Source organism: Myotis daubentonii, chromosome 2 (assembly GCF_963259705.1).
Source record: "Myotis daubentonii chromosome 2, mMyoDau2.1, whole genome shotgun sequence".
NCBI lineage: Eukaryota > Metazoa > Chordata > Mammalia > Chiroptera > Vespertilionidae > Myotis > Myotis daubentonii.
The window spans coordinates 138298987-138319501 of NC_081841.1; the positions used below are offsets into that span (position 1 = coordinate 138298987).

Here is a 20515-nt window from a genome sequence, read left to right on the forward strand (position 1 = left end):
ACGAGCTCCTGGTTCATGGGTCGATGCTTAGCTATTGAGCCACACCAGCCGGCTAGGCAGAAGTTCAGTTTTGAATGTTAAGTTTAAGTTGACTATTAGGCATCTCATTGTCTGTTGGTATGGATGTTTGGAGTTCTGTGGTCTGGGTTAGAGATATAAACTTGGAGTCAGCAATATATATTAGTTGCACTTAAAAGCATAAGACTGGGTGAACACATCAAGGAGAGGTTATAGATAAAATAGAAAAGAGGCTAGAACTGGGCCTCTGCACCCAATATTAAGAAATTAAGAGGAAGAGAAAGCAAAGATGACTTGAGAAGTTAGAGTGAGGTAGGAGGAAAATAGAGGAGACAAGGGAGCAAGGAGGAGAGGGAAAGGGGATGGAGAGTGGGGTGGAATCTCCTATTGTGCGTCTTGACAGGAAACGGCCTTGAGTCCACTCTAGAAATCACAGGGACCTGCCTCATGGCAGCAAGGCTATGGACAGTAACTTAGGTTTGGCTAATTAAATGCCCCTACCCAAATGAATCATGAGGGAGTTACACAGAGGCTGCAGGAGCAGTCGCTTATGGCAATGTTCTTATTATAAGACTAGGGGCCCGGTGCACGAAATTCGTGCACTGGGTGGGGGGGGGGGGAGTGTCCCTCAGCCCAGCCTGCCCCCTCTCACATACTGGGAGCCCTCAGGCGTTGACCCCCATCACCCTCCAATCGCAGGATCAGCCCCTTGCCCAGGCCTGACGCCTCTGGCTGAGGCGTCCGGCCCGGGCAGCGGGGACCCACAGCTGCAGCGGCCCCACGATCATGGGCTCCGCTTTAGGCCCAGGCAAGGGACCCCTAGCTCCTGGGACTTCCAGCTTCGACCGTGCCCAGCTCCCATCACTGGCTCCACCCCTACTTCCTGCTATCACTGGCCAGGGCGGCAAAGGCGCCTGATTCTCCGATCATGGCTGGGAGGCAGGGCAAAGGCGGCCCCAGGGCTGCCTTTGCCCTGCCCCCCAGCTCTTAGCTCCCCCCTGGGTTTCCGATCACTGTCAGTGGCAGGGGGCTTCTTCCTGCTTTCCCTTTCGCCTCCCTGCATTGTGCCTACATATGCAAATTAACCGCCATCTTGTTGGCAGTTAACTGCCAATCTTAGTTGGCAGTTTATTTGCATATAGCCCTGATTAGCCAATGAAAAGGGTATCGTCATACGCCAATTACCATTTTTCTCTTTTATTAGTATAGATGCTTCTGAAGACTTTAGACTAAAGATGAAGAATCATGATTTCTCCAGCTTAAGATAGTGTTTTTACAACTTTTTACAGGTTTGAAAAATATCAAACTAAAATTGGAAAAAGTTGTCCTCTGCGCCTGGTGTCCCACGGTGGATTTAGTGTTGCCAGGGGCAGTATCTCAATGTGTTTCTCCTGGGGAGTGACTTTGACTCTGTTTCCTGTTGCCTTCCTGCTGTGCTTTGGACTAGATTCTGAGCCTCGGTCGCTTCAGTGACCTATGGTTCTGTGAGTTATCCTATATAATAAAGAGGTAATATGCAAATTGACTGTCACACCCTCACAAGATGGCTGCCTACGACCAGGCCAGCAGGGGGGTTAGTGAGGGACGACCAAACGACTGAACAGCAGGTTGCGTGGGGCGACCAGGCTGGCAGGGGGGTTAGTGAGGGACAACCAAACAACTGAACAGCAGGTTGTGTGGGGCAACCAGGCCGGCAGGGGGGGGCAGTTAGGAGCGACCTGGCTGGCAGGGAGGGGGCAGTTAGGGTCGACCAGGCCGGCAGGAGGGTCAGTTAGGGGTGCCCAGGTAGGCAGGCAGGGGAGCGATTAGGAGTCAGTGGTCCAGGATTGTGAGAGGGCATTCGGACATCCCCCAAGGGGTCCCAGATTGGAGAGGGTGCAGGCTGGGCTGAGGGACGTCCCCCTTCCCCGTGCACGAATTTTGTTCACTGGGCCTCTAGTGCCATATAATTGCTGTAACAGAACCTTTTACTAAGCTACTTTGAGATGGCGTTTCTGTTACAGTAGTTATATGAAGGAGATCACAGAAACCATGGTTACTTAGAGTCAAGATTAAATTAAATTACATAAATAATGTATGTATAGCCCTAGCCAGTTTGGTTCAGTGGATAGAGCATCCTCCCAGAGGCTGAAGGGTCCTGGGCTCTATTCTGGTCAAGTGCATGTACCTCGGTTTCAGGCTCAACCCTGGTTGGGGCATGTGTAGGAGGCAACCAATCGATGTGTCTCTCTCACATCAGTGTTTCTCTCTGTCTCTCCCCCTCCCTTCCACTCTCTATCTTAAATAAATAAATAATGTATCTATAACAATATTTGCCAAATAGCCAGTACTCAGTAAGTCCTCAGTTAACTGAGTAGACTAGTTCAGAGGAAAATTCTTTTGATTTGTACAAGTGAACTCTAAATGTATATCTTCTGTATCAGAAAGTATACTTGGTTTTTGCACAGTGTTTCTATATTTCTGTCAATTTAACACATACCTGTAATATATTTATTCATCTACTAAAACTATTTTCCCCACAGATTTACAAAATCTTTATTTGTAAAATCTGTCTCATTGGGATTATTTTGGGAATGCGTGAAGTACTTAGAGTATAGTAATCATTTAACAAGTGTTGACTGTTGTTATTATTACCATGATTTAAGGCCTTAGTCTCAAGGTATCTTACTGGCTCGAAACCCGGCAGTGTGAAAAGATGTGTCACAGCTTCTTTTACTGAGTCTTTGAGCCCTTTCCAAATGAAGTTCCAGGTGCAGATGGTATCAATATGCCTATTTTGCTGTTGAAGAGAGCAAAGCAGAGATTGTTCAATTTAGTCTGGCACTTTAGAAGATCAGCCAGAAATTAATGTTACTTAAAAAAAACTAGAACCATGTAGAACTTATTGAGAACTTTTGCTCTGTTTTGTTTCATGTAGAATTCTTAGCATACATGCCACTGGGCTTTTGTTCATTTTATATACCTAGAAATATTGGATTTTGGGGTTATGTTGCTAGTGAACTTGAAGTTGTATGTAGTGAAAATAAGAACCTAAAAAGGTTGCAGATATACCTTAACCCCTGTGGATGCTTTGGATGATCCTAAACAAAATACTTCCTTCTGTATTGTTATTGACTCTGTTAGTATTGCTATTAATGAGAAAATAAAGCTGGTTAATATGCATATTTTATTGTATTTCACCTTTTTTGCTAATATAGCATTTAAAATGTGAATTTCACTGATGCTTCATTTCTTTCCAGAACTTGTACTTTGAATAGAAGTTTAGAGCAGCAGTCGCCAATCTTTCGGACGTCATGGACCACCAGTGGTCTGCGGACCACCGTTGGCGACCGCTGGTTTAGAGTATAGTGTTTATGTGCTTGACAGAGACTGATGTGTGGTACATTTTGTAATATCCCTCTCTGTAGGTCAGGAGAATCATTGTTGGGGAAGGCATAGGGTATGTTTTTCTCATTTGTCTCTTGTAATGCTTGTGTTTCTTTATTCTCTTTAGGTGACACAGTTAGTATTGGAAATGTATCTTACAAGTTGAAAACTCCTAAGAGCCCGGAACTTGTGCCACAGAACTACAGTAAGAAATAGTTATTTATTTATGAATTAATAATTTTTAACTTTTCATTATGTGAATTTTTAAACATATACAAAACTAAAGAGAATAATATAAACCTGGTGTACATATCATTTAGGTTCAGCATTTATCAGCATATGCTAGTTTTCTTTTACCTGACTCCCAGTTTTTTGTTCTGGAATATTTAAAACCTGCCCCCGACATTGTACCACTTCATCCATGAATATATTAGTAAAACTTGCATTTTTTAATATACTACTAGAGCCCCGGTGCATGAAATTCATGCACAGAGAGGGGGTGGGGGGAGGGGGTGTTCCTAAGCTCAGCCTGCACCCTCTCGCAATTCAGAACCCCTTGGGGGATGTGGATGTCCGACTGCCGGTTTAGGCCTGAATCCGCAGTGGGATCGGGCCTAAACCGGAAGTCGGACATTCCTCTTACAATCCGGGACAGCTGGCTCCTAACCACTCGCCTGCCTGCCTGATTGCCCCTAACCACTCTGCCTGCCTGGTCATCCCTAAACACTCACCTGCCTGCCTGATCGCCCCTAACCACTCTGCCTACCTGCCTGATTGTCCCTAACTGTTTGCCTGCCTGCTTGATCGCCCCAACCGCCTCTGCCTCAGCCCCTGCCGCGGCGGCTTTGTCCAGAAGGACATCTGGTTAGCATATTATGCTTTTATTATTATAGATTATTTCTTTTTTAATTCGGATAGAATTACATACAATAAAATGCATAGTATTCATTTTGCTTAGTTTTGATAATGTTATAAACCTGTATAACCACCAAGATTATGTTCATCACTGAGTGTTCTTTTGTGCCCCTTTCCAGTTACTGTGCCTTGAAAACCACTGTTCTGTTTTCTACTATGACAGATTAGTTTTGCCTGTTTTTCAGCTGTATATAAATAGAATCCTATAGCATGGTATTTGTGTGTGTGTGTATGTGTGTGCACGCGTGTGTGTGTGTGTAACTGTTTTCTTTCCATCAAGGTAATGATTTTTAGGTTCATCCATGTTGCTGTACCTATCAGTTTGTTTTTATTGCTGAGTATTATTCTATTGTATAAATATACCACATTTTGTTTATCTGTTCTCCAGTTGATGGACATTTAAATAGTTTCCATTTTTGAACTGTTATGAATAAGATGCTATGAACATTCCTGTACAATTATGTGGTCATAAGTTTTCACTTCTCTTGAGTAAATAGGAGTTGAGTTGAGATGTCATAGGATAGATGCCTGTTTAACTTTATAAGATACTGCCAAAGTATCTTCTACAAAGTAGTTGTGCCATTTTACCCTTTGAGTATGTAACTAGGAGTGGAATTGCTAACTCCATGTTTAATGTTTTGAGGGATTACCACACTGTTTTCCAAGCAAGGTGCACATATTACATTCCCACCAACAATGTGTGAGGGTTCCAGTTTCTCCCCATCTTCACAACACTTGTTTGTTTTATTATAGCCATCTATCTTTGTGGGTGTGAAGTGGTATTGTTGTTTTGATTTGCAGTCCACTAATGACTCACAGTCACTTCTTTGCTCTAAATCATGCCACTTGTTTTCTCAAAATTCCGTACATGACTAATATCTTAGGAACAAAGGTCAACCCTTACCTTTCATGATCTAGTCTTAGCCTCATCTTTTGCCACTTTCCTTCCCCTATTCTATGTTTCGGTCATTGGGCACAAAAACAGAATTCCTTTTTGTTCGTTCTTCATATTCTTCCTCTAGACTACGTACTCCTTGAGGGAGAATATCTCACTTTCATCTAACATAGATTCTCATTTACTTTACCTCCCAAATGGCTCTGTAATCTGTCTTCCCTACTCTGTTCCATTTTCCTTTTACTGTATTTTGTTTAAAATATATTTTTTATTGATTTCAGAGAGGAAGAGAGAGGGAAAAAGAGAGATATAAACATCAGTGATGAGAGAGAATCATTGATTGGCTGCCTCTTGAACTGAGGATTGAGCCTGCCACTTGGGCATGTGCCCTGACTGGGAATCAAACTGTGGCCTGCTGGTTCATAGGTTGACACTCAACCACTGAGCCATACCAGTTGGGCTCTTTTACTCTACTTTAAAAAAAAAAAATCTTTATTTTTGAAAGTATTACATATGTCTCCTTCCCCCCTACCCCCCTGCCCATTGACCTCTCCCAGCCCACTCCTACTCCCAGCACAGGCCCTCTCGTCCTTATTGTCTATGTCCATTGGTTATGTTTATATGCATGCATACAAGTCTTTTGGTTGATCTCTTACCCCCATCCTCTCGTCTGCCTTCCCTCTGAAGTTTGACAGTGTTGGATGCTTCTGTGTCTCTGGATCTATTTTTGTTCATCAGTTTATGTTGTTCATTATATTCCACAAAGGAGTGAGATCATGTGATATTTATCTTACTCTGACTGACTTATTTCACTTCATCTGACCTGCTCTCCAGGTCCATCCATGCTGTTGCAAATGGTAAGAGTTCCTTCTTTTTTACAGCAGCATAGTATTCCTTTGTATATATGTACCACTGTTTTTTAATCCACTCATTTGCTGATGGGCACTTAGGCTGTTTCCAAATCTTAGCTATTGTAATTGTTCTGCTATGAACATAGGGGTGTATATATCCTTTTTGATTGGTGTTTCTGATTTCTTGGGATATATTCTTAGAAGTGGGATTACTGGGTCAAACGGGAGTTCCATTTTTAATTTTTTGAGGAAATGCCATACTGTTTTCCACAGTGGCTGCACCAGTCTGCATTCCCACCAGCAGTGTACGAGGGTTCCCTTTTCTCCACATCCTCACTAGCACTTGTAATTTGTTGATGATAGCCATTCTGACAGGTATGAGATGGTATCTCATTGTCATTTTGATTTGTATCTCTCAGATAATTAGTGACTTTGAGCATGTTATCATATGTCTCTTTGCCTTCTGTATGTCCACTTTCAAAAAGTGTCTATTTAGGTCCTTTGCCCATTTTTTGATTGGATTGTTCATCTTCCTTTTGTTAAGTTGTATGAGTTCCCTATAAATTTTGGAGATTAAACCCTTATCAGATGTAACATTGGCACATATGTTCTCCCATGCAGTGGGCTCTCTTGTTGTTTTACTCTGTTTTTTTGAGATATTTTCTTAGTGGTCCTCTCAAGGATTACAATTAACAATTTAACTTAAAACAAACTTGTTCAGATTAATACTAACTTAAATTCATTCAATAGTATACAAAAACTTCACTCTGCTCCCTTTCCACTTCCTTTGTGCTGTCATTGCTATACTAATTATAGCTTTATTCATTAAAAGTTTACTGGCACAGTAAGAAGAGCTACAAACAAAAATATGTTTATGCTGTCTTTCTATTTGCATATGTGCAGTAAAACCTCGATGTAATGGACTAATTTGGACAAGGGGGTGTTCGTTAAAGCCAAAAGTTCATTATATAATAAAGTAGGTTTTCCAAACATGTATGTTAAAAAATTGACAAGTTAGTTTACTGTTTTTACTTATGTAGACACGTTTGTGTAATTACAATTAAGTACGTATGAAAAATTTAATTTCACAGAAAAGTTTTCCATATGCATTACTATAATTTTAAATTTACACTGAATAGGCCTAGTAAATGTGTGCACTCACCAGTCACCTCTAGTAAACAAATGCACATGGCTAGGGCGTGGCTCACCAGCACTAGTTAAAACTGCTGCAGAAAGTCTCCCAAGCAACAACAGAACCAGTGAAGGCTTGATGCGATGTGCTCACGCGCTACTCATTCCCTGAACATTATTTGTGAGTGGTGACTCTTGGATTTAAATATGTAGACTATAGTTGTAGGCATGTAATATTTACTGATGTCGGCGAATTACTATATTGTTTTTTCCAACATATGACCTATTTGCTAAAATTTGTTGAAAATAACAGTGAATTAATAACAAAAAAAATAACCTGTTAATTTAATTATAAGCAAATCTTGGTTAAAAGCATTTAAATTAATAGGGTATTAATTTTCACATAAGACATATGGACCGGAAAATTTGTCCATTTAATATGAGGTCCATTAAATTGAGGTCCACAAAATTGAGGATTTGATGTAGTTACTGTGACTGGTATTCTTTCTTTGTGTGGATTTGAGTTACATCTTGTATGCTTTAATTTCAGCATGAAGGAAGGATTTCCTTTAGTATTTCTTGTAGGAGAGATCTGCTGGGGATGAGTTCTCTTAGTATTTGTTTATCTGGAAATTTCTTGATTTTGTCTTTATTGCTTAAAAGATAATTTTACTGGATATGGAATTTTTGTTTGACAGTTTTTCTTTTTTCTTTTAGCACTTTGAATATGCCATATTACTGCCTATGGCCTCCATAGTTTCTGATGAGTCATTATTAATTTTATTAAGGATCCTCCTCTATGTGATGCATCACTTTACTTTGTGCTATCAAGATCCTCTGTTTGGCTTTGGCTTTTGATAGTTTGGCTATGGTATGTGTGATAACAAATCTCTTTGGGTTTTACCTTTTTGGAGGTTGTTGAGCTATTTGCATGTGCAGATTAATTTTTCCCATCATTTTGGGGGAGTTGTTTTAGCAATTATTCTTTATTGTTTTATATAATTTTAAAAAATTTAAATTTAAAACAAGACTAGTATATTTGATTTATTACCAAGGTAATTCTAAAAAGGTAATGGTACTTAAGTTATCATGCATTAGAGAGCAATTTTTAAAATGACCATCATTGTTGGTAGAAAATTTTTTTCCTTGTTATTTATTGTTCTTTCTTTCTTTTTCTCTCTTTCTGGGACTCTCAGTATGTGTATGTTAGTATATTAGATGGCGTCCCATGGATTTCTGAGGCCCTTTTTTTTTTCCTGTTTCTTAGACTGGATAATCTTAGTTGACCTATATTCAAGTTTGCTTGCCCACATCTGTTGTTGAGCTCCTCTAGTGAATTTTTAAATTTTACTTATTGTACTTTTCAATTTAAGAATTTCTATTTGAATTTTTTAAATAATTTGTTTCTTTTTTATATTTTCTGGTGAGATATTGTTGACAGGCTTTCCTTTAATTTGTAGACATGCTTATTTTTAGTTCTTTGAACATATTTGTAATAGCTCATTTAAAATGTTGTCTACTAAGTTCAATGTCTGGCTTCCTCAAAGATACTTTTTATTCACTGCCTTTTTCCCTCTATGTAGGGGCTATAATTTCCTATTTCTATGTGTTTCTTATAGATTTTTTGTTGGAAGGCAGACATATTGAATAATATAATGTGGCAACTCTGGAAATCAGATTCCTCCCTTCCCCAAGGTTTGTTTTTGCTTATTGTTGTTGCTGTTTGTTCACCGACTTCCATGGATTATTTTTCTAAAGTCTGTATTCTTTGTCATGTGCAGCCACTGAAGTGTCTGATTGGATAGAAATTTCTTAAATGCCTTGAACAAGTAAGTTCTCTCAGCTTTGCCTAGGATCTCTGTGTGCATGTTGGGCATGATTTGAGTGTTCCACAGATGGCTTACAAGTGTGTTTTAGCCTTTATTTCCTGCTTGTGTAAAGCTTTAGAATCAGCCAGCTGTGTGAGATTAGGCCCTTCTCAGGATTTTCCTGACGTGTGCATGGCCTTCTAGACAGCTAAGCATACACTGGAGCTTTTCAAAGCTTCCTTTGGACATCTCATTCCCAGGTTTTCCTTTTAAGGTTTTTTTTTTTAAGTCATTTTGTCATTCTTACCTTAGCTCCAACAGGTTTTGCTCCCTCAGGCAGCTGTGTTGTTAAGCACGTGTTGCTGATTTTTCTTTGACAAAGACCTTAGGGTAGTGCTGTTTGCACACAGGGAGTTCTGAGTGGGTTAAATAAAGACAAATTCTAAGAATGGAGCTTTTCAGGGAGCTACTATACAGGTCAATATAGATAGTTCCTTGGAGGTGGGGCTTTGAGGAGCTCTAACCCTGTTCTGGCCCCCACAGTGGTTGCCAGACTACTGGTTTTCACCATTGTTGTGAGCAGTTGGTGTTCAAGACTATTAAAGAGATGGGGAGAGAGATGAAACAGGGCAAGTTAAAACACCACAAAGCTCATTGTTCTTAGGGAGGTTCACCCATTTTTTCTTGGATAAATGTCAGATTGTTGAAAGTCTTTTGCTAATTATTAGAGTTCTGAAAAAGTTCATTTTTGACAGATCTTGCCAGTGTTCTTATTATTTTTATGGAAGAGTGGGTTTCAGAGGTCCTGAGCTTTGTTGATACTTTCATTCCATTCCATTTAAAGCTAAAGAGCTTTCTTTACATATTTTGAAGAAAAAAATCAGGATTTTCCCTTCAGCAGGTTTGGGATCTGAATTCTGGTGAGATTCCAGAGTTTTTTAATGTTTTATATCTCAATCTCTACAAACCATAGCCAATCTCTTTGCTTTATAGCTGCCAGATCTTTGGATTACTGGTGAATTCTCTTTGCTATTCAGTCCTGTATTCTGCGTTTGCAATAGATCTCTCTTGTCCTATTGCCCTGCCTCTATTCTTCAGAGGCCATGTCAGTGAAGATCAAGAGTGCCTCAGAAGGATTTATCTCAGCTCTTTTATCTCAGCTCCATCCTTGAGAACTGCTACCTTGCACTGGGTGAAGTCCCGAAGTGCCTTGGAGGGATTTCTGCTGCTTTTTCTGTCCCCGCCTTCAGCCTTTTGTGTGTTGTTGACTTGCTTTAAGGAGAAAGGCCCAGCATTCTTCAGGAAGGATGTTTCTCAGCTTCTGTCCTTCATCTGGTTTTTACTGTATACCCCTGTATACTTAGTGAAGGCCAATGGAAAAGAGTTGGTGGGTAGGTGGAGATTTTCTCTGTGACTGGGACTTCTCAGTAGATTAATTTATCTGCCAGGTCATGTGTGTCCATTGTAAGTTTGTTAAAAGTTTAACTTGTTTGTTGCTTTAAAAATTTTTTTTTTTTATAAAGTTTACCTTGTTTATCATGACACATCTATGGCAGATACTTCCTCTTCTTGCCATTGTACCAGGGATGAAAACCAGCTCTGTGTCTTTTCTCTCCTTGAGAGGGCTCATTACTTTTTAGAATTTAGTTCATTAAGGTTTCTTTGTATCCTTACTTGTATGATGGGTTTTTAAGAAACTTGTTTTTGATTGATTAACTGACTTGTTCTGGTTGTTAGATTGGAAATGAAATGCTCTTGTAATTCTCTTTAAGCTAATTAGAAGTGATAGTTACTTTTAATGTTCATTGTTTATTAGTTATGCCTAATTATATTATTGTAATAGATAGGCTTTCTTTTCAGGGTTGAGACTAGTGACATGATTCTTTAGTTATTATACTTATCTAGAGAAAAATTAACAAAATATATCTGTAACACCTTACATACCATAGGTACATAATAATTGAAAAAAATCACTCATTTTTCTGATTTCTGGCTTTTTTATTACGAATGTGGCTAACTTTTTAAATAAACTTCAGAAATGAGGAATAATATCCACTGTTAATAGACAATAGGAAGACTTTTATGTAGTCTGAGTTCTATAGGGTAACAACTTACTTAGAGGGAAATTATATTTAAAATTTTGTCAGTACTACTTTTTAGATGTGTGAATTTCATTTTCCTTTTAATTTTTAGATATGTTAATTTCTATAGTCATTTAACTGCTCTGAGTCTCCTTGCGTATATGGGGATGATCATTTCAACCTTATGGATATATCATAAGGATTAAATCAAATAGCATATGTGAAGTGTGTAGAATAGTGCCTGGCACATAGGGCTCAAATAAATATGAATTCCTGACACAACCATTTTCCCAGTCTCCTGATTCTTGTTCCTTTTCATTTTCCATCATTCCATGCTTATGACTCTGTTGAGTATGGGATTACTAAGGGTTGCTCTGATTTTGCCTAAGCCATGTGCTAAAGATATTTATTCTTTATCAGTCTTACTCTTAAAAGATTAATCTGGAATACAGTTTATCTAAATTTGATTTTGAATTAGCCCTCAGATTGTTTGCAGGATCACAAATAGCATAGACTCTTCAAATAAGCTTTAATTTCATTTCAAAGATCAAACTTAATGTATTTATAGTGTGGAAAGAATGTTGGCCTTTTCAGTCTCACCTAAACATGAAGCGTAGTCATTGTCTGATAGCTTTCAACAGAGGATAGCTATCTATCCCTTCTTTTTTTTCAATCTTTACCCAAGGGTATGTTTTTACTGGTTTTAGAGAAAGAGGAAAAAAGAGAGAGAGAGAGAGAGAGAAACATCAATGTGAAAAAGAAACATTGATCTGTTTTCCGTGATCTGTTTTCTGTACCAGCCACAATCGGGGATCGAATTCACAACCTAGGTATGTGCCCTGACTGGGAATCAAACCTGCAACCTTTTTGGTGCAGGGGATGAGCCTGTAACCAACTAAGCCACCCAGCCAGGGCATCTCTTCTTTTCTTTTACTTACCTTTTCTTTTTAAAAATCATTTCTTATTTTTAATTACAGTTGACATACATTGTTGTATTAGTATCAGGTGTACACCCCAGTGATCAGACATTACAGGGCATCCCTTCTTTTATTTTATTATTTAAAAAAAATATGTTTGTATTGATTTCAGAGAGGAAGGGAGAGAGAGATAGAAAGGAAGAGAGAGAGAGATAGAAACGTTAGTGATGACATAGAATCATTGATCAGCTGCCTTCTGCATGCCTCCTATTGGGGATCGAGCCCGCAACCTGGGCATGTGCCCTTGAGTGGAATCAAACCTGGGACCCTTCAGTCCACAGGACGATGCTCTAGCCACTGAGCCAAACTGGTTAAGGCAAGGTTATCCATTCTTTTAACAACTAAGATGCTGTAGTCTACTATCTGGGGTCTGTTGAAATATTTTGTCATAGTCACAAATTTAATCACTTGGGGATCTTATTAAGTGAGAGAATTAATTAATATTAGCTTTAAGGATTCAGTGGATCTTAGCAATAATATAAATTTTTAAACTTATAAACATAGGCTTTGAATGAATGTATTTTTATATTTTGCAAGTGTAAAAGATATCTATTTTTAAATATAGGAAAACTCCCATAAATTGTCACCAAAACCCCATTTTGGTTATTTTCTGTTTTTATTACTGTTTTCATGCATCTCTTATGTAATCAAAAAGTTTCAGTTTCTTTGGTGTTGCCTTTTGAAATTTATCTGAAGAGAGTTTATATTAAAGCAGTTGGATGGTCCATAGGCACCAATTTGCATTTTCTGTGCTTGCTATTCATTCATTATTATTCCTACCATCTCCACAAGTTAAGTATCCTTATCTATTATTTTTTGTATATCAAGATGATGATGCAGCCCTGGCTGGTGTGGCTCTAGTGAGAGCGTCAGCCATCACACCGAAGTGTCGCAGGTTCGATTCTTGGTCAAGGGCATGTACCTGGGTTGCAGATTCCATCCCTGGCTCTGGAAGTGGGTGTGGTGTGTGGTAGACAACCAATTGATGAGTCTATCTCACATTGATGTTTCTCTTTCTCTCTCTCTCACTCCCCCTCCCTCCCTTTCACTCTCTCTCTAAAAAAAAAAATCAACTGGAAAAATATCCTCAGGTGAGGATTAACAACAACAACAGCAAAAAGATGTTGGTGCATGTCGCTTAGGTTTTACCCAGTAGTAGGTTGTTACATTGTTTTTCTTATGAACAACTGTGCCCAGTTGTTAGAAAAAGACTGTTTGGGAGTTTGTTTAACTTGAAATAGTGGCTGAGCTAAATCAACTAAATCTTTATGCATCCACATAAGTATTATGTGGTTGCTACATATTAGTTGGACAGGTATATTGTATTGCATACTACAACATATTTTTTACATCTGTTTACTGTATTAAGTTAAAACATTGTATTCTTTGAACTATTTCTGCCTTCTCTTGGGGACAATTTCCCAATGGGAAAATTATAGTTCTTTTGTTTGCTATTACATGATTGATTAGAAATTATGGGTTTTGGTTATTAGAAAACTTTGATGGATTTTCTTTTTCCTCTCTTGGAGCTATTTAAAAAGTATTTTGGAAATGGTATTCTGTTGAACTTTGATAATACATTGCTTTGCTTCCTGTATTTATGCTTCAATTTAGCTTTTTGCCTTTTGAATATTTAATATTTTCAAATGAGATATAAAATGATAGACTTTGGTTAAAGAAAGGAACTTTAGCAATTATTATTCTCTCTGAAACTCCTTTTATAGCTAGGAAGGTAGGACCATGAGAAAGAGGTCCGAAGACTCATTAATTAGTAGCAAAACCTAAATTTCCTGACTTCAGTTTGATTTTTCTTTCATGGTCTATCTCAGTGTCTCTGGCTACTGTTCTTTAAAATAACTCCTGGGGGAAAAAAACAAAAACAAACAAACAAAAAACAAAATAAAATAACTCCTGAAGTATGAAAGAAACTCTTCTAGAATTGTGAAAAGTTACTGAAAAATATTGGAATAGCTGAGGTATGGCAGTGCTATTTATTTCTGTCTTTATCAGAGTTAGTATTCGGAGCACTGAAACTCACTGTTGTCTTTTAGTAATGAAGAAATGAAAATCACAGTGTTGAAATATGAACTTTGATATTCATATTTAACATTTCTCTAATAGAAGGGTAGAAATCCTTCTAACTGGCCTGGCCGATACTGTAGACTGGAAATATTCGTGAGTGGAAGTCTGAAATTCTATTAAAAACCCCAGGAAAGCATATTACCTCATCAAAGTAAAATTTCTTCAATTGGTGACTGTCTGATTGAGATAATGAATGCTTATATTTTACAGTCAGTTGTCACAGTGTTGGGCACAGTAGGCCATCTTTTCTGTCTCCAGCATCTATATAGCCCAGTGCCTGTCACGTAGTGGACACAAGGAGTTGGATTGCTCTTCAGTTTTTTATTATCTAGGTTTTTCCACCTCCTGCCTTGACCATTATAACTTCCCCTTATCATCTTAGCCCCTGGTCTCTCACCTGCAGGTATTGAAGTGGATAATTAAAGCTTTTCTTCCCTTTTTGTATGAAAGCTGAATCTTATCGCTTAGATGAAATTGACAGCTTTTGATAAGAGATTTCCTTCATGTTTTTGTGCTTGAAGTTAAACTATATAGTATCAAAGTTGGTATTTCTTACAGGTTTGCCTTATGAGGTTGTGCTCCTGGGTAGCAGTGTTCAATAGATGACTTTAAACCTGACCTTCGAGATATTTCAACTTCCTTATATAACTTTCTTGTTGCAGTCTGTGGATTAATTATATGTGAGGTCATTTAAGTTTTACTGGACACACTGACCTCTTATCCAGGCAATTAGGGCCCACAAAGATATTTTGCAAGAATTACAAAACTGCTTTTAAAATGTTTTGGCATAAAGTCAGCAGGATGAGAGGTGTTTTTTTTTTTGGGGGGGGGGGGTGGTATCCTTTGTTTTTAGTTTATAAATAATTTTAAGAGGTTTGAGAAACTTACCAGCATCATAAATGACAGAACACTATGGAAAAAACTGTCATTTTTGTGTAAATGTAGATGATGTGGAACAGCCATTGCAGCCCTTGTCAGCTGTAATGAATTAGTGACAAGCTTACACAGATGGCCTCCAGGAAGGTGTGACTAAGATTCTCATACTTAATAGAGTCAGAGCTTGAAAAACAATCTGCGAAACAAGGCCTCCACTCCTTAAGCTTTACCTTATTTTTAATGGTTGCACTAATTGCCTCTCATTACACTAGAATTTGAGGAAAGGATTTCCTTTGAGATTTCTTTAGATGTGTTTTTAAAAATAGAGCTCTCAAAAGGAAGAGTCCCATCAGAAGAGTTCCATCACTTTAAAACCCTTTAAGGTGGCCTGAGGTTTCCTCTAGAGCAGGGGTGGGCAAACTTTTTGACTCGAGGGCCACAATGGGTTCTTAAACTGGACCGGAGGGCCAGAACAAAAGCATGGATGGAGTGTTTGTGTGAACTAATATAAATTCAAAGTAAACATCATTACATAAAAGGGTACGGTCTTTTTTTTTTTTTTAGTTTTATTCATTTCAAACGGGCGGGATCCGGCCCAAGGGCCGGGCCGTAGTTTGCCCCCGGCTGCTCTAGAGCCTCTTCAGCAATCTTTATTCGGTGCCTAATTTTTCTTCAGTCTTCTTTCTCCCAGGCACCATATTCAAGATAGCTCAACATTTTTTGATGCATTTTCTTTTCTGTTGAATGACTGTTGTTGTTTTCTGCAACTTTCATTGCAGACATACAATTTTTGAGCTCTATAATATGTTATATAGGTTTCTTTGGGTCCACCTGGTAATTCAGTCACCATTTATGACATTGTTTAAAGAGAAAATGACTTCAAGCAGTAAACCATGTAACTCAAAAATCACATTTTTAATGTATATATAACATACAATAGACAGAGGATTAATACCCATAATATACAACTATACCTTACAAGTTGATGAGAAACATCATGTGATCCAGTAGAAGACAGGCAAAGGATTTAAATAGGCATGCCACAGGAAATGAAATCCAAATGGACAATAAGTGTATATACATGTGTTCTAACAATGGTTAATAGTTAGAGAGATACAAATGATACAATAAAATAGAACTTTTCATGCATAACGTGGGTCAAAATTAAAAAGTATTGTAGTGTTTAGTACCTACAAGGTTGCAGAGAAGTGTCATTTTCATACATTGCTGGTGTAAGCATGAGTACATATGACCTCTTTGGAAAATAATATAGTAGTAACTATTAAAATAAAAAATATACATACCTTTTGATGTAGAAGTCTCTTTTTAGGTTTTATGCATTAAGGAAAAAACCAGCACATAAAAGAGGATATTTGTACACAACATATATTGCAGCATTTTTGGTGTTTTTGGTAGTGACAAAAACTAGAAGCTATCATAGTGAATCAAGAGGAATGATTGAATAAATTATTATATACCCATGTCATGTTATCTTCTGCAGCTGTTTAAAAAGATTAGACAACCAAGAGGCTGTCCATGTGATATTGTTAAAAAAAAAAAATTGCAGACTGTAGAGTAGTATATAAAGTCTGATACCATTTTTGTTTAAAAAAATTTTTTTAAACACCTTTTACAGGTATTTTATATTCAGAGAGAAATGTTGAAGGATATATACTTCATGCTCTTAAACTTTTATTTCCTTCTGGTGTATTGCCTTAGGAGTGGGATTAAGAATAGGAGGGGTTAAAGACAGATCAATTAAAAAATTTTTTACATCGCTCTAGCTCAGCCGTGGGCAAACTACGGCCCGCGGGCCGGATCCGGCCCGTTTGAAATGAATAAAACTAAAAAAAAAAAAAAAAAAAAAGACCATACCCTTTTATGTAATGATGTTTACTTTGAATTTATATTAGTTCACACAAACACTCCATCCATGCTTTTGTTCCGGCCCTCCGGTCCAGTTTAAGAACCCATTGTGGCCCTCGAGTCAAAAAGTTTGCCCACCCCTGCTCTAGCTGGTTTGGCTCGGTGGATAGAGTGTTGGCCTGCAGACTGAAGGGTCCCGGGTTCGATTCTGGTCAAGGGTGCATGCCCGGGTTTCGGGCTTGATCTCCAATAAGGGGTGTGCAGGAGGCAGCCAGTCAAGGATTCTCTCTCCTCATTGATGTTTCTATCTCTCTCTCCCTCTCCCTTCCTCTCTGAAGTCAATAAAAATAGCTAATCTAATAAAAGAGAAACATGCAAATTGACTGTACCTTCGCTACGTCACAAGCCATGCCCATCAACCAATCAGAGCAAGTATATGCAAATTAACCAAACCAAGATGGCGGCCGGCAGCCACAGACCTGGAGCAAGGAGGAGGCTTGGTTGCCCCGGCAATGGAGGAAGCCAAGCTTCCTGCCTGCCCTGGCCGGCTGTGGCCTCCGCTAAAGGCAACAAAGTTTCAATTATAGAAGATAAATAAATCCCAGATACCTGCTTCCAGCCAGCCTCCACTGGGAGCTTAGGTGGCTGGGGGCCATGGCCAGCCTGCAAACAGTCATCAGCCCTTCACCCAGGCTGGCCAGGCACCCCAGCAGGATCCCCCACCCTGAAGGGGGTGTGTCCAGCCTGAAAATGGCCCTCAGCCCCTCACCCAGGCTGGCCAGGTACCCCAGCAGGACCCCCATCCTGATCTGGGACACCCTTCAGGACAAACCAGTCAGCCCGCACCCATGCACCAGGCATATAATAAAAGGGTAATATGCAAATTGACCCTAACAGCAGAACAACTGGGACTGACTGGTCACTATGACACACACTGACCACCAGGGGGCAAATGCTCAATGCAGGAGCTGCCCCCTGATGGTCAGTGCGCTCCCACAGCGGGAGCTCAGCTCAGCCACAAGCCAGGCTGATGGCTGCCAGCACAGTAGTGATGGTGGGAGCCTCTCCTGCCTCCTCAGCAGCGCTAAGGATGTCCAACTGCACCTTAGGCCTGGTCCCTGCTGGCAAGTGGATATCCCCTGAGGGCTCCTGGGCTGCCAGAGGGATGTCTGACTGCCAGCGTAGGCCCAATTCCCTGGGGAGCGGGCCTAAGCCAGCAGGTGGACATCCCCTGAGGGGGTCCCAGACTGCGAGAGGGCACAGGCTGGGCTGAGGGCACCCCCCCCCCAGTGCACAAATTTTTGTGCACCGGGCCTCTAGTATAAAAATAAATAAATAAAATAAATTTTTTTGTTACATTTTGGATTTTTCTTATGATAAGTATTAGCCAAATCTAATAAAAAACCCATGTTTAAAATGAGACTTTTTTCAAAGTAAAGAATACATTCATTATGTTTTAATTGCTTTTCCTCTAATCTGACTTATAAAAATAGAAAGTTCATACTTTATGTTTAAAGAATTTTGACTCATTTGACAGGACCTGAAAATTCCTGGTTCTTCTGAGATAATGTTCATAACCAAAGGTCATTCCTTGGTTTCATTTTACAGTTTTGGTTGTCAATGTCTTGTCACGAGTACTAAGACCAACAAATATATCTTTAGTAAATTATCTTAATTTAGCAACACCTTATAGATAAGCACTTTGGGAGGCTGAGTTGCAAATTGAACTTTGGGTATTTTGTGATCTAATTTTCAGTCAAAATATTCTAATATATGTCACCTATTATATTGCTACTTTCTCTATCACAGTTCTCCCCTACTTCCAGTATGCCTATTATTATTTTGCAATACAGTTTTTTTAAAAACCTTTGTTCCTATTACAAGAATAAAAACAGTCAATATAGAAAACTTGTAAAACACTAAAAATCACATAGGATAAAACCCAATCATTCATAAGCCAAATAATAAACATTGTTAAATTTTAATTCACTATTATAGTATTTTTTAACAGTGTGACTAAATATGTTACATATAATAAATTTCATAGCTTTAAAATGATAAATTTTCCAAATTTTGGCATTCTATATAATAAAGAGGTAATATGCAAATTTACCATCACATCCTCACACAAGCTGTCCGTCCCCATATGGTCACAAAATGGCTGGCAGGGGAGGGCAGTTGGGGGCAATTGGGCTGGCAGGGGTGTGGTTAGGGGGGAATCAGGCAAGCAGGCACGTGAGCAGTTGGGAGCCAGCAGTCCTGGATTGTGAGAGGGATGTCTGACTGACAGTTTAGGCCTGATTCCCACAAGCCCAATCCCCTCGAGGGGTCCCAGATTGGAGAGGGTGCAGGCTGGGCTGAGGGACAACCCCCTCATCCCCCATTGCACAAATTTTGTGCACTGGGCCTCTAGTATGTGTATAATCATGAAACATTACTATAATAAAAATACTGATTACATAAATTCATTACTCCCTCAAAGTTTACTTGTACCCCTTATAATATACCTAGTTCCTATATTCTCTGGGAATCATTTATCTGCTTATAGATTTATTTGGATTTTTTAAAATTTTATATAAGTGGAATCATACAATATATTCCCTTTTTTTCTCGTTCCTATCAGCATACTTTTTTTGAGAGTCTTCCATGTTATATGTCTTAATAGTTCATTCCATTTTTGCTGAGTAGTATTCCATGGTATGGAAATATTGAAATTTGTTTATTCATCTGTTGATAGATTTATTATTACCAATTTGAGGATCTTGAAATAAAGCTGCTCTGAACCTTCATGTACACTTCTTTGTATGCACATATGCTTTCTCTTTGTGTGTGTAAATAGCTAGTAGTGAATGGCTATATCTCATGGTAAGTATTGAACTTTAAGGAACTGTCATTCTGTTTTCCAAAGTGGTTGTATTTTATATTTCTACCAGTAATGAGAAAGAGTTATAGTTCTTCCATATTCTTGTTATCTCTTGGTATGATCAGTCTCTTTAATCCCCTTCCATACTTGGTTCTTACTGACTAAAGGGCTGGATGAGGGGCTTTCCTGATCCTCACAATAACCATGCTCAGTAAGTATTATTCCCTGTCTTTTGAAAATTAGGAACCTTAGACCCAGAAGATTCAGAATATTTGTCCAAGAATATTGGTAAAGGACAGAAAGAGAAATCACAACTTGGTCTGTTTGGCTTTCCATTATGGTATATTATGTTGTCTCTTGGGACAGTAAGAAAACCTCACTAGTTTTGAAGGATTTGTTATAACAGAATTTGAACTATACATAATTTTCTGAAATTTTAATTTATGTATATATCTCACAAATTTGAGTCTGTGGAGGGAGAAAATTATAATTTATGTACCTTTTGTAGAATTATTTTAAAGTCCTTGAATATGCCTGGGCAAAAATAGTACATATTTTTTTTTTTTTTGAAATAAGTTTTGGCTAGGAATTGAATAAGGCATTTACCTCAACATGAACCAGATGTTTTATTCTTACATAGAGAAGGAAATTATAGAATATAGGATCAAGCTCTCTGGAATTATTATGACATAATTGTATTACTATGTGGACTCCTAGAAGGTAGCTTCTTGTGCCTGAAAACACTGAGGTTGGGGATTTCTCTCATGCACGGGGCTATGTTTATAT

The 20515-nt window shown here is 38.6% G+C and overlaps 1 protein-coding gene across 1 annotated transcript in view; it reads left to right on the forward strand.

Moving 5' to 3' along the window:
* The window catches only part of VWA8 (von Willebrand factor A domain containing 8), a 411100-nt gene that overhangs the window by 21749 nt on the left and 368836 nt on the right, over positions 1 to 20515 (forward strand). The window contains exon 2 of the mRNA XM_059684720.1: positions 3512 to 3589. Coding sequence (XP_059540703.1) covers positions 3512 to 3589 — 78 coding nt within the window. The remainder of the gene's footprint in view (positions 1 to 3511; positions 3590 to 20515) is intronic.